The following is a 13,839-nucleotide window of genomic DNA, read 5'->3' as shown; positions in this document are numbered from 1 at the left end:
TAAAAACAGTAGCAGCAGAGGTTACCTGTCTGAGCACCTACATTTTCTTAGGAGGGGATCGTGTCTCACCAGCCAAATAGCCCATAAACCTTCTCAAAAAAAGCGAGCCAGGAGAAAAATATAACACAAGGGTTGATTTCACAATGTCTCTAAGCCCCCCAAGCCCCAAAGTGGGGGCTCACTGAACGAAGAGAATTTGTTTTTCCCATTGCTTTCTTCTTGAGAAAAAAGGAGATGATTTTGAAAGTCAGTGACTTTTTTCAATGCCTTCGGTACCTTTTCTCAAAGTCTGACAAAGTGCTCCATGAAAGCAAGTCTCTTGTTGGATTTTTCTAATGTTCCAGGGTAGTTTTCTTATTGATAGCATATACAGAAAGATTTTTTCAAAGTTCATTGGAGAAAAGCCAGCAGAAATGACCAATTATAGGCACCAAAAAAGAAAAAAGACTATTAAAAATTTTTAAATGGAAATAGTTCATATGTATAGATAATATAGTAAAAGTCCAGTTTTCATCATGGGTGACATAAAAACAATATCAGAAAGAATTATTTTAAAAATACAATTTAGAATTACAATTTTAACAATATACAAAAATTTAACAATAATTCAGAATTTGGCATGATAATGATTACATATATTTGATAAATACATTTTATCTCTCATAATAGTGAAGATCATACAAAAGTTATTGAACAATTATGAAAATAAATTCAACTACCACTTAAATATCTAATGCTGATATTCACTTTGAGTTCTTCCAGCATGATTTTTTTTTCTTGTTCTTTACCTTAATTTTTGAGGAAATTCAAGATACCCATGTTTTTGAAATCTAATATGATCATTCCTAACCTTCTCATTCTAATGTGTGAGTGTGAACTCCAGAAATAGACTGGTCATGTTTTAATATAGTATGAATGCACAGAAAATGGACAAACAGGGAGTAAAAGTATAGGTGAAGATTTCAGATATTTCTTGAAAATGGTTGCTTAATTTGGTTGTTAAAAAATGGCTAACTACATTTTTCCTCATCCCTTACCCACAACACAAAATTAGTTTTTCATCAAATAAGGAGGTTGTTCGTTTTGTGTTTTTAAATACATATTAACCTATATACATATGATATATAACTGTTCAAAGTATATGTATCATAATATGTATGGCAACCAGATGGTCTCTACATGAACATATGAATGATAGTTTGATTAAGCAGTTCTTCATTTATTTCTCTATACCAAATAGTATGCACCTTTCAAAATATGGTCATTCGGCAAAAGTACCAAGTATTTATTTTTGTTAATGAGGCAGAGGTACTTATGTGAGTCTGAGTCCCCCAATAACCCTGTGCAAGTCAAATTCTTTTAGATGCAATTAGAATATACTAAAGATAAATTAGAAACTCCTCTTCAGTTATATTTTTTCTCAGGTGAAATGAGACAGTGCACAGATTAGAGGTACTATTCTATTTGTCAACAATCAACCTTTCACTCAATTTTAATAGTATTTAATTCTATGGAAAAAACAAGTTTTATTACATTCCTTTTTAAAACGGGGAAAAACTGTACAAGTAAGCATGATCAAACCTCTGTTAGAGCTGGTTAATACTGATCTTTTATTATTGCCTCGAAGTCTCTCTAGTAGTGTCCAAGAAATTATGTTAAGGTCCATCTGAAGGAAAAATAGCACTGGAGAGGCAAGGAAGGGCTTGGGTAAAAGCTTCAGAGGATTTGTAGGGAGATGGAACTTGCTGTTTAAAAAATTATGTTGAGCTCTGTAGCACCTCCATTTCTTAACACACCTTCCAAACCCATCATTAAGATAATTTAACCAATGTTATAAAGGCTCATATTATATGCAGTTCTGGGGCTTTTGTGATTCAGAAAATAAAGGAATAAAAAGAGTGGTCAGTACTGAAGGCTTAGGAGTAGGGCTATATGAGACTCAATACTGCTAATTTAATCCCCAAATAAAAACATCCAGTCTACCCAACCCCAAATCCTATGTGTAAAAAGAGAAAATGCATAGCCATGAGCATTGACAAAAAGCATGTAGCTTTGAATAAATCATACACCGAACAGTCTAGAAACAAAGGAAAAAACCAAACAACATACATATAATACACATGAAGGCCTAAGAAGCACCTATTCTTATGTCTTTAGGTGACTACCTCTACCCCAAGTAAGTCATGAAAACAATGCATCTGTTTTTTAAAGTAAAAAACTGTGTTTCCCATCATGCTCCATTCTCTACAATCTATCCTTTTTGTTTGGTTGGTATAAATAAAAAGCAAAACACAAACACATGCATGCGTGCACACACATACATATATACTCCCTTATAAAATGTGAAAAATGCAAATATGTAACGCTGGCGTTAGAAAACACTTTAGCTTTATACTTAAGAAATTATAGGTCCCTGATGTGCCCCCCAAAAATATTTTTCCTTGTCCTTATTCTTTAAATGTCCAACCACAAAGAGAAAAACAGAAAAAAAAATAAAAGGTTTTAAATGTACATGTTTCAAGTCAATGTCTTGTTAACAAAAAAGTAGCATTTTTTTTTTCCACTTTGGCCATTATTAAAAGATGCAGGCATAGAGCAGGGAATGTTAGACTAGCATGTATTAAAAAAAAAAAGTAACATTAACAGAGCATATATCTTTCAAAAAAGACTAAAACACTAACAAATACAAGTCAATGCACATATTTTAAACTAGCGTAACTTTATCTACATTGAGTAAATGTTATTTTGTATACCAGACATTGCAATACTGTTCATTTCTCTGTCATCATGCAAACATGCCAATTTTGTCATTAAAAAAAGTCTTTATTGGGTTATATTTACTTTGCCCTCCCACCCAAATTAAGGGGAAAAAAACAAAACATAAAAATGAAAAATACCAATAAAAGAGCCCCTTAAGATTTCATAAACAACTATGAATTAAAGCTGCTATTTAACAGCAAAATGGTAGAATTTTCAGATTTACAGATTAAAAATTCCTGTAATTTAGGCAGATGTTTTCCTCGCTCTTTACAAATTTTCAAACACAATGTAAGGTTATGCTATCGGATATTTGAACCAAATCAACGTTTTGTATAAAAACAAAAGGAACCATGAACAAAATTTTCATGTGCCTCATGGCCTGAAAGCATACAGTTTTTGGTAATTTAAAAAGTAACTAAGAGAGCCTCCTGACATCGTTCTATCCCACCTCTTCTGCCTCTTTGTAGAATCTGTAAATTAGTCAGTAATATCTTATTAGCAAAGATCTCATCTATTTCCCTCTTCTCTCAACTAATCCTACTAATTTTCCTCTCATCCTCCTGAGCATCCTCCATGAACAGCATTGCAAGTTGGCTTAAAAAAGAAAAGGGAAAAAAGAAAAAGAAGGTTTTACAAGGGTTTTGTTGGTTAATTATTTACCAGTGGAGTCACTCCACTAGGAGTTTGATTTCATTGGCTAGCAGCTGGTTCATGTTGAATAGGCCCCCTGGGAGCTTGGTGAGTAGCTCTCGCTCCGTGCTTTCAGGGTCACTGTCGACAGAGCTGGAACTTGCGCTCATGTTGTCGACAGCAGTGCTGGCAGGGGGACCCAGCTCCGGCTCACTAGTCTCACTGGCCGTGGACACCACGGAGAGCAGGGACATACGCCGGGTGAGCCGGCCAGAGGGCAGAAGGGAGGCGGCATAGTCTGCTATGATACCAGCTACATCTAGATTACAAGCCTTATCAAAGGCGATGAAACCTACATTTGCATTGGCCTCGCAGACACAGAAGGAGCCGTCATCTTTCATCAACAGGTCAATGCCACACACATCCATCCCCAGGATATTAGACACCTGGATAGCTAGCTGCTTTCCTTGTTCACTCAATGAACACATCATTCCCACACCACCTGGCAAAGGAGAAACAAGAAAAAAGTTACCAAAATAACAAGTTTTGAAGTAAAACTGATGTTAGTCTCATAAGGCTAATCCTCTCTTCTAAATCTGTAATGAAAACAAAGGTGCTATTCTAGTATATAACTGGAATTTTGGACTCTAGATTTACTGCATTAGAGATTCTGTCCTTATCTAGTCTCTTAAATAATTGACTTTAGCACTTTTTCAATGTTACTTTTTCTGAGAAAGTCATTAAACTTTCTCTAAAGCACATCTTACCTGCAATAATATGAACCTAATACACATGCTCATTGATAACCAACAGGAAGTGGTTCCACAACCATCCAAATACAAAATCTACACATGCTGAAGTCTCATACAAAATGATGTAGTACAAAATTTAAAATAAGCTCTAGATTATTTACAATACTGAATACAAAGTTCTTATACTGTACTGTTTAGGAGTAATGATCCCAAAATACCTCCAACATGTTCAATACAACATCATCACTGCAGGCCTAACTGCACATTACAAAAAGAAGACTCAAGATGAACAATGCTCAAACAACAAGTGTGGGGAGAGACCAAGGATCTGTCATATGGCAGGAGACTACAGCAGGGTATGCCCATACATCGCTTGATTTGCAGATTAGCACATGGCAAACTCAAGGTTTGTTTTTGGAATTTGATGGAATAAAAATATATATTTTCAATCTGTAGTTTGTTAAATCTTTGGAAGCAGAACCCGTAGATATAGAGTGCTAATTATATAATGAACTTTTGCACAAAAACAGTTAGGCCACTTTATGTTACATAAGAAAAAACTTTCATAAATTTTTAATTTGAAAAAGACAGCTGAGATGAAAAATAAAGACCTAGGAAAGAATGGCTGAACATGGCTCTGTTCCTCTATACAACCTACACTCTAATTTATCTTGCCATTCCTAAAATAAAAAAGCTTCTGGGTTGTTAACTAGTTGAACATGGTGATATATGGGCTTTGCTGTTATCTGAGAGAAATGAAGCAGAACTAGGTTCTCTCTTGGAGACTAGCTTCAGGATTCTGAAGAGAGAAAGAAGGAAAAGACCTTTGAGAAAAGTTTGAGTGAAATAGCTCTGTGCATTCACAGAAGTACCTCTAACAATATTACATGAGCACGCTTTTCTCCTTGAATTCAAAGAGGCCAAAGAGTAGCTAGATTGGTGTGCTGAGTCCTCCCTACCACCACCAAAGCTGGTAGGGGAGGTTCAAGAAACAAAGCTTCCCAGTGTCTGCAGAGGACATACATAATATGATGCAAATAACCAGAGCTGAGTGAGCCCTGATGCAACAGCAAGATAAAAATCAATCTACCACTTGAATGAAAGAAATAAGAAGTTAATGAGATTCAAGTTCAATTTTAAAAACTTTCTAAAGCAAAAACAAAACATGATTTCCCAACTTAAAAAATTCAGTAGAGAACATCCGAGAACAGTGGTGCATACCTGTAATCCCAACTACTCAGGAGACTGAAATAGGAGGATCTCAAGTTTGAGGTCAGCTTGGGCAACTTAATGAGACTGTCCCAAAATTTAAAAAAAAGGCTGGGGATACAGCTCAGTGGTACAGCACCAAGTACAGAACGAAAAAATTCAGTAGAGGAACTTAAGGAAAGTCAGTATGTTTGTACACAGCTGTTAATTCCAGCAACTCAGGAGGCTGAGGTAGAAGGATTGCAAATTCAAGGCCAGCTTCAACAATTTAATGAGAACCTCAGCCATTTAGCAAGTTCATGTTTCAAAATTTAAAAAGGGCTTGGGATGTAGCTCAGAGTAAAGCACCCTTGGTTCAATCCCCAGTATCACTGGTGGTAGTGGTGATAATGATGACCATGATAATAAATGGGAACTGAAGGAGAGTAGAGTCATTTTTGAGAAATCACTTAGAAAATCAAGGGTAAGAGAGAGAAGACTCAATAAGATTAAAGATGAAAAAGGAGATATCACCACAGAATCTTCTAAAATCCAAAGGATTATCAGAACCTATTTTGAAAGCTTCTACTCCAATATACTAGAAAATCTAGAAGATACTGACAAATTTCTAGACACACATAACCTGCCCGAATTGAATCAGGAAGAAGATATACATTATAATCAAGTGAATGAAACTGAAACAGCAATTAAAGCCTTAGAAAAAAAAGAAAAGCCCAGAACCAGATGGAATCTCAGCTGAGCTATACCAGACTGTACAGAAAGATTAATACCAATCTTTCTCAAACTATTCCATGAAATTAAAGGGAGAGAACACTCCTAAATACATTCTATAAAGCTAGTACAACTCTGATACCAAAACTAGACAAAGACACATCAAGGAAAGAAAACTACGGATCAATACTCCTGATGAATATAGATGCAAAAATCCTTAACAAAATATTAGCTAACCACATTAAAAAACACAGAAAAATGATAGTTTTCATGTAAGTTTCATTCCAGAGATACAAGGCTGGTTCAACATACACAAATCAATAAATGTAATTTACCACTTAAAAAAAAAGTAAGGGCAAGAATCACATAATCATCTTAAAAGATGCAGAAAAAGCCTTTGATAAAATTCAGTATCCATTCACATTAAAAATGCTGGAGAAGCTAGGGATTGAAGGAACTTAGCTCAACCTCATAAACGCCATAAATTTATGACAAACCCAAAGCCAACATCATACTGAATGGAGAAAAACTAAAAGTATTTCCTCTAAAATCAGGAAGAAGGTTGTCCACTCTCACCACTCAATATACTCCTTCTAACACTAGCCAGGAATCAGATAAGAAAAGGAAATCAAAGGGATACAAATAAGAAAAGAAGTCAAACTATCTGTTTGCAATGACATGATCCTATATCTAGAAGACCCCAAAAAAACTTCACCAAAAGATTTCTAGTGCTTATAAATGAGTTCATCAAAGTAGCAGGATACAAGATCAACACCCATAAACCCACAGCTTTCCTGTACTCCAACAGTGATTCAGTCAAAGAAGAAATCAGGAAAATCATTCCATTCACAACAAACTTAACAAACAAACAAACAAAAAAACTTTGGAATTAATATAACTAAGGAGACAATTTTACAATGAAAATTATATAACTAATTCCTTTCAAATTCTCTGTGTGCTCCTACTCTATATCCTATATTTTCAGAAATAAGTCTTTATGTTGAATTTCAAGCTTATCAATACACTGCTTTTTCTTTATAGTTTTATAATGTTTGCATTCTTAACTATGCACTGTTAAGTTTTGCTGTATATTTAAATTTTACATAATAAGGAATCAGACTACATATATTCTCCTCTGACTTGCATTTTTATTCAACATGATGTTTTTGAGATTCATCCATGTGGTTATAGATCTCAGAAAAGTAACTAGGAATAAAATTATGTAGGGTCTAGTAGCCACTACATAAACTTGTTTTTCTCTAAATTAAATGGGGCACTACTAAAGGACTGTGAGCAAGATCTGATATGTCTTGCAATATACAGTAATCCTCCCTCATCTGTGGGAAATATGTTGTAAGACAACCCCTCTCCTTACCATAGATGCCGGTAATTGTGCATACCAAACCATTTACTATGGTTTTTTTCCTACAATACCTAGCTATGTTAAAGTTTATTTATTAATTAGTCAGTTAGATATTAACAACAATAATAAAAGTTGACAATCATACTGTAATAAAACTGCCCCAACACCACTATTCTTGTACTTTGGAATCATTGTTCAGTGGTTAGTCAATCTGATAACCAAGTTAAAGGTGGGTATTTCGTACAATGTAGATATGCTATACAAAGGCATGATTCATGTCCTAGGTGAGATGGAGGATATCACCAGAGGGTGTAAGACTTCATATACTTAGAATGGTGCAAAATTTAGAAGTTACGTATAATTCACTTATAAAATTTGCTAGTTTTTTCATACTATAAATGAAATAATGAAAAGTGAAACATAAATAGCGAAGAGAATTACTGCTGTACAAGGATCTGTTGTATCATTACTTTGTTAGGAAAAGATGAGAAGAACACAATCCAGAAGACCAATTAAGGGGCTATCAAGGTAATCCAAATAAAAGAAAAATACACTGCTTTTTCTTTATAGTTTTACAATGTTTCCATTCTGAAATGCAATGGTGAGAAATGGGCAGATTTGAATATATTTGGAGAGACTAAAGATTTCAAGGAGTTCTTAACACTTTGCAGTTAAAGAAAACAGGGGGATTAGGATGACTAGATTTTTGTCTAATCTGAAGAACAGAGTATTCATTGAATGATGAGAATATTGTGGGTAGAACATGAAGTAGGATGGACAGATCAGGTGTTCAAGTATGAACATGGTAAGTAGTTAGTTACTTGTATGAGCAAGGAGTTCAGGGATAAAGGCTAAATCAAAGACACAAATTTGAAAATAATAAGCATATGATGGTATTTAAAGTCCGGAGCTAGATTACTAAGTAAGTGATATAAACAGGGAAGAGGAAAATTGAAAGACTAACCTCTGATACACTTCAGTTAGAGATCAAGGAAAACACACATTTTTTAAAACTATTTTTTAATTGTAGTTGGGCACAATATATTTTATTTATTTCTATGTGGTGCTGTGGATCGAATCCAGGGCCTCGCACATGCTAGGCAAGCGCTCTACTGCTGAGCCACAACCCCAGCCCTGGAAAACACATATTTAGGTAAATCAGAATTAGCAATCTTGTTTGGACTGCTAAGTAAAGTAGGTCATAACATAACATTCAGGCCACAGCCTGAATAAATTCCACTTATATATAAGATAAATATATCTCCAAAGACAAAAACTCTTAAATTTGGTTGGATATCTCATACATGTATTAACTCAGGTTATAAATTCAACCTGGGTGACAGTAAATTTTCATGATCAGAGAATTCTAACTCTATTAAAAAAAAAAGTATACTGAATTTACAGCATGTTTAAAAATTGTTAAAAAAAACTTATTAAGTAAAAAGGCCTATAGCTGTATACAAATACAGGACAAAAGCTATAACATTTACTTTATATATCAGAAAGACACCTGCATTACTTTTACCTAGTGAGCAGTTGCTTTGCATTCTCCCATCTGTTGAACAACGTAACATGGTACCAACAACACGGCCTCCGACAACAATGACTCGCACATCCCGTCCATGAGACTCTTTAACATACTTCTGGAACAGGTATGGAGCTTCATGACGAATAAGATGGCTTAGATCAGCCAAATGATGTTTATCTCGAGCCAAGAAAACAGCTTTACCTGTGATTTAAAAAGAATAATATATACACATAAGTCAAACTGTAGGCAGTTAATATCTACTACCTGCACATTCTTGAGTACCAATCTATTCTTTCAAAACTAATTACAGCTGGGCATGATGGTGCTTGTCTATAATCTCAGGGACCTGGGAGGCTAAGGCAGGAGGACCACAAGTCTGAGGCCAGCATCAGCAACTTAGTGAGATCCTGTCACAAAATAAAATAAAGAGCTGGGGATATAGCTCAGTGGCAAAGTGTCCCTGGGTTCAATTCTTGGTATAAAGAAAAAAAGGAAATAAAAAATTACACTTTTTAAAGTTTTCCTTGTTAGAATGTAATTTAATTATAATTAATGAGATAATACAAGAATGTTTAAAGACAAAGCTAATAATCTTCTTCTACCATTCCCTCAACCTCCATACTTTATGGTAAACTAGAACTCATTTTGGCAAATGCTGAAAGGTAAAAATCCAGAGATTAGCCAATAATGCTAGCATCATTTATTAACAAAACTTTTCCCTCTGAGTTAAAAGTGTAAGTGTCATATACTATCCTATAATATTAATACTGTATTAGTATGGAGTAACATAGCATGTTATTATACATGTCAACTTATTTCTAAATTCATTAGTCTGTTCTACTCCTATTTTTGTGCCAATCAAAGTAGCTCTTTTTAAATGTAATTATAAATTCCTTTCTTGGGGGACAAAACCCATGTCCCTTCTGATTCAGTCAACAGTTCCAGCTAAACTGATCCCGCCATCCCAGTCAAAGCACTAAATTTGTACTGTCCTCATGTTTATAAATCATTTTATGCCTTAAACATTCTTCCCTTAACTTGAAGTCATTACATATTTTCACAGACTCTTATAAAAAAACTTATAGTTTGCCTTAAATATCCAAGAATTTAAACTTATAAATTGGGAGGGAGATGATTTAAGTTAGAGATCTAAGGTGTTCAAATTTTTAAGAAGGAAGATAAAAGTAATTAATTTAAGGCTTACTATGAATGTGCATGTAAAACACCTAGAACAACTAACTCTAAACAGAAACAGCTTCTAGTTAAACTTATATTGCAATAACCACCTAGAAGTGTGACATGTCATGTACCTATCAATTTCTCTTTATCCTTCAGCATTCTGTTACAAAATCACCCTTATTAATTTTCAAAAATAATTTAAAAATTCTGTATCATGTCAAGAACTTATACAATACCTCTATGACCCCGTGTATTCTTCACTACCATTGGGAACTCCAGTACTTCTGCTTCATCAATCATTTTAGCAAAATTTTCATGGCCACCTGGTTTAGGCAAAAAAAAAAAAAAAGAAAGAAAGAAATCTAAGAACAACAGAAGTATTTTGTGAACAATTTTATGGAGGCCAAAAATAAATAGTTCAGGAAGGTAGAAAGTAAAAGTCTGTATGTAGCTAATGTTTTCTTGGAGAAGACAAGTAAGTTGAAAGTATTACTCAGTTATCAGTTTTAAAAAACTACTCCTTGTAAAACAGGTAATAGCTTTCTTAAACTGTACATATTCTGATATCCAACCTAAAGAAAAAATGTCTTTCAGTTAAAAATAATATCATTTTTCATATTTTTAATACTGTAACCCTCCACCACACAAATAACCAAAACCACAAGATTTAATATATACATTCCTTCCTCAGATTAAGAAACTAAACAACGAAGGCTGGATAAGGTGTAGCTCAGTGGTAGAATACTAACTAGGCCCTGTACTCAATCACCAATACTGGGGTGGGGGGCGGGGAGGTGAGGGGGGGAGGTGAGGGGGGGCACTGAATACTGAGTTGGTTAACAAAAGATTTATTCAGGGTTGAGGAGATACTGCATGCATGTATACACCTACAGATGCAGGCATACATACCTCTCTTAATTATCAAACACACAGCTTATTTATTGTTATGCTGTGATTAATAAGAGTTCATTATACACTGAGGCACTCAGAATCCATGGGTTGTCTTGTTTCTTACTTGTCTTTATTGCCCAGGAACAAATGATACAACAGCAAGATTAGAGCATAAATAGAATGTAGCTAGTAAAAACTCAGCATGATTATAGAGGGAAATCAAGCCATGAAAAAGTTAATTTGCAGTTTAGAGAAATTAAAATAATTCAGCCAACAAATTTTAATCCATCAATATTAGAGTTGATGGATTTGATTAACCTTTTTCTTCTTTCTATTCTCATAAAAACCAGAATTCCAGAACCCATAATATAAGCTAATATACCAAAAGTATCAGGAAGACAGAATTCTCATTGATCCACTTTTTTTTTTTTTTTAAATAAAGGCTGGAAGTATAGATTACAGTTAGAGAACTTGCCTAGCATCCATCAGGCTCTGGGTTTGATTCCTAACCCTGAATTAAAGAAAGTGGCGGGAGGGTGGGGGGGAGAACCTCCAAGTATTCAACTGGAGATTTATTTAGAGAAATGTCTGTGGAAAATACTGTACTGATCTTTTCCAAACTAGAAAAACTGGAAGGGCAAGAAATACTTTAGCATAATATTGTTCACGGCACTGCTACTCAAAGTATGGTCTTGTAACCTGTGCATGTTTATGACTTGTTATTGACATATGATAAACACAAACAGAGTAAACACTAACTAGAAGCTTTAAAGCAACTGTGGTGATATTTTTATTGTATTTTACAGGAGTATTAATCCTTAGCAGATGGATCTTTAAAAAAAAAAGATTCTGAAACTACAGATAGTTTCAGAAACACTTAAGATATTTTCTTAAAAATATATTTATGAAGTTATGAAAATTATAATGACAATAAGAAATCACACAAATATAAAATTGTTATCTTTTACCTCAAACTTTGGCTTGCTGTTTACTTTTATGATAGTTAATTAGAACAGAGCCAAACTCACTTAAGCATTGTCTCTAGCAGTTTCTGCACAACAGTATTATTGAAGGTCACCACAAAGAACTTTACCAAAAAAATTTTGCTAACCTCATTCTACCTCATACTGTGAAACTAATCTGAAGACATAACTCAAAATTCTTAATACTGAAAGTCACTCTCTTAAGAAGCTTCTTCATGTTCACAAATCTACAATATAAATTAATATGGATCTAAAAATTATCAGTGCTTTGAACACTTAGGTATATGTCCTTACTAATGGCCTCACCATAAGAGAAAGTATCTGGGAGAGGAACACCGTGGCCAGCTAATTCTTGAAATGTCCAGAACTTATTAACACAGTTAAGGATGGCTTGGGGTCGGTTCATCAATCGGCATCCCATCTTCTCTAGATGGCGCAAAACAGTGATGTCACTATCACTTTGTACCCAAGGGGTTGGAACTCTCACAACCACCACTTGGGGGTAGGCAGAGATTAGTTCTCCATTGATCCGTAGACCTAAAATACAGGAATGAAACCAAAATCTTTAGAAAGGAATAGATAATAAAACAGAGGAACAGTTATACACAAAAACTTAGATCACAAAATTAAATGTACTATGTTGTTAATATTGGGTTGGGAGAGAGACACACTCCTTTGTAAGAAAAAAGAAAATTCCTATACAGGTTAACTAAATCATATATATGCCAACAATGATTACTACACAGCCATTAAAAAGAATGTCATGTCATGAATATCACACATACATACACCCAGAGACATACACCTACCCCTCAATGTTTCTGTCCTAACTTTACTATAAGTGTTACCTCAATTACTATGTCTAAAAGCTAATTAAAGCCAAAGAACTAAAGTCAGCATACTATAATGATACATACATACCCATGTTTACAGCAGCATAATTCACAACAGCCAAACTATGGAACCGGCCTAGGTGCCCATCAACAGATGAATGAATAAAGAAAATGTGGTATATGAACACAATGGAGTTTTATTCAACCATAAAAAAATGAAACTATATCATTTGTGGGAAAAATGGATGGAACCTGAGAATATTTCATGAACATAAGTGAAACCCAGAAAGTCAGGGGTCAGGCTGGGGATGTGGCTCAAGCGGTAGCACGCTCGCCTGGCATGCGTGCGGCCCGGGTTCGATCCTCAGCACCACATACCAACAAAGATGTTGTGTCCGCCGAGAACTAAAAAAATAAATATTAAAAAAAAAAAAAAGAAAGTCAGGGGTCATGTTTTCTCTCACATGTGGAAATCAGAAAAAGGGAAAAAAAGGGTAGAGGGTGATCTCATAAAAAGTGAAGGGAGATTGGTAGAGAAGAGAGGAGAGAAGAGAAAAGGGAAATAATGGAGAATGATACTGGCCAAATTATATTGTTCTACTGTGTGCATGTACGAATATACAATAACAAATCCCCAAATAATGTACAACTGTAATGCACCAATGAAAATATGGAAAAGCGAATAATAAAAATTAATTATTTATATATCTGTTTCTCCTCACAAAATCTTGAGAACAAGGACCTTATTTGTCTCATTTATTAATCCATCCTGAGCATTCAGAAAAGAATATCAATACATAGTAATTGCTTAATGTTTATTCAATGAACTGTCCTTCAGTAAGGGATTGATCATAGGTTACTTCTATAAAATGTAATTCAATTCAGCCCACCTAAAAAATGAATGCTATATATGCATTGACATAGAAAGAGGTCTCTGATAGACTTCTAAAGTAATTTGTATAAAAATATAAAACCTGAATGTTTTAAAAAGTATATGTTT

At 34.4% G+C, this 13,839-nt stretch overlaps 1 protein-coding gene across 2 annotated transcripts in view; it reads right to left on the bottom strand.

Annotated features, from left to right (window-relative positions):
- Positions 1–459: 459 nt before the first annotated feature.
- The window catches only part of RIMKLB (ribosomal modification protein rimK like family member B), a 76,314-nt gene continuing 62,934 nt past the window's right edge, over positions 460–13,839 (bottom strand). For both annotated transcript variants that reach the window (XM_081311479.1, XM_081311478.1), the window contains exons 3-6: positions 12,313–12,543; positions 10,369–10,455; positions 8,951–9,154; positions 460–3,892 (exon numbers count right to left, since the gene is read on the bottom strand). In XM_081311479.1, the coding sequence (XP_081167605.1) occupies positions 3,429–3,892; positions 8,951–9,154; positions 10,369–10,455; positions 12,313–12,543 (986 nt within the window). In that variant the 3' untranslated portion in view covers positions 460–3,428. The remainder of the gene's footprint in view (positions 3,893–8,950; positions 9,155–10,368; positions 10,456–12,312; positions 12,544–13,839) is intronic.

Source organism: Spermophilus citellus (genome assembly GCF_964194105.1).
Source record: "Spermophilus citellus genome assembly, chromosome: 10".
In the NCBI taxonomy this organism is placed as follows: Eukaryota; Metazoa; Chordata; class Mammalia; order Rodentia; family Sciuridae; genus Spermophilus; species Spermophilus citellus.
The sequence above is the reverse complement of the archived record's forward strand: the minus strand, read 5'-3'. Positions and strand labels throughout refer to the sequence as shown.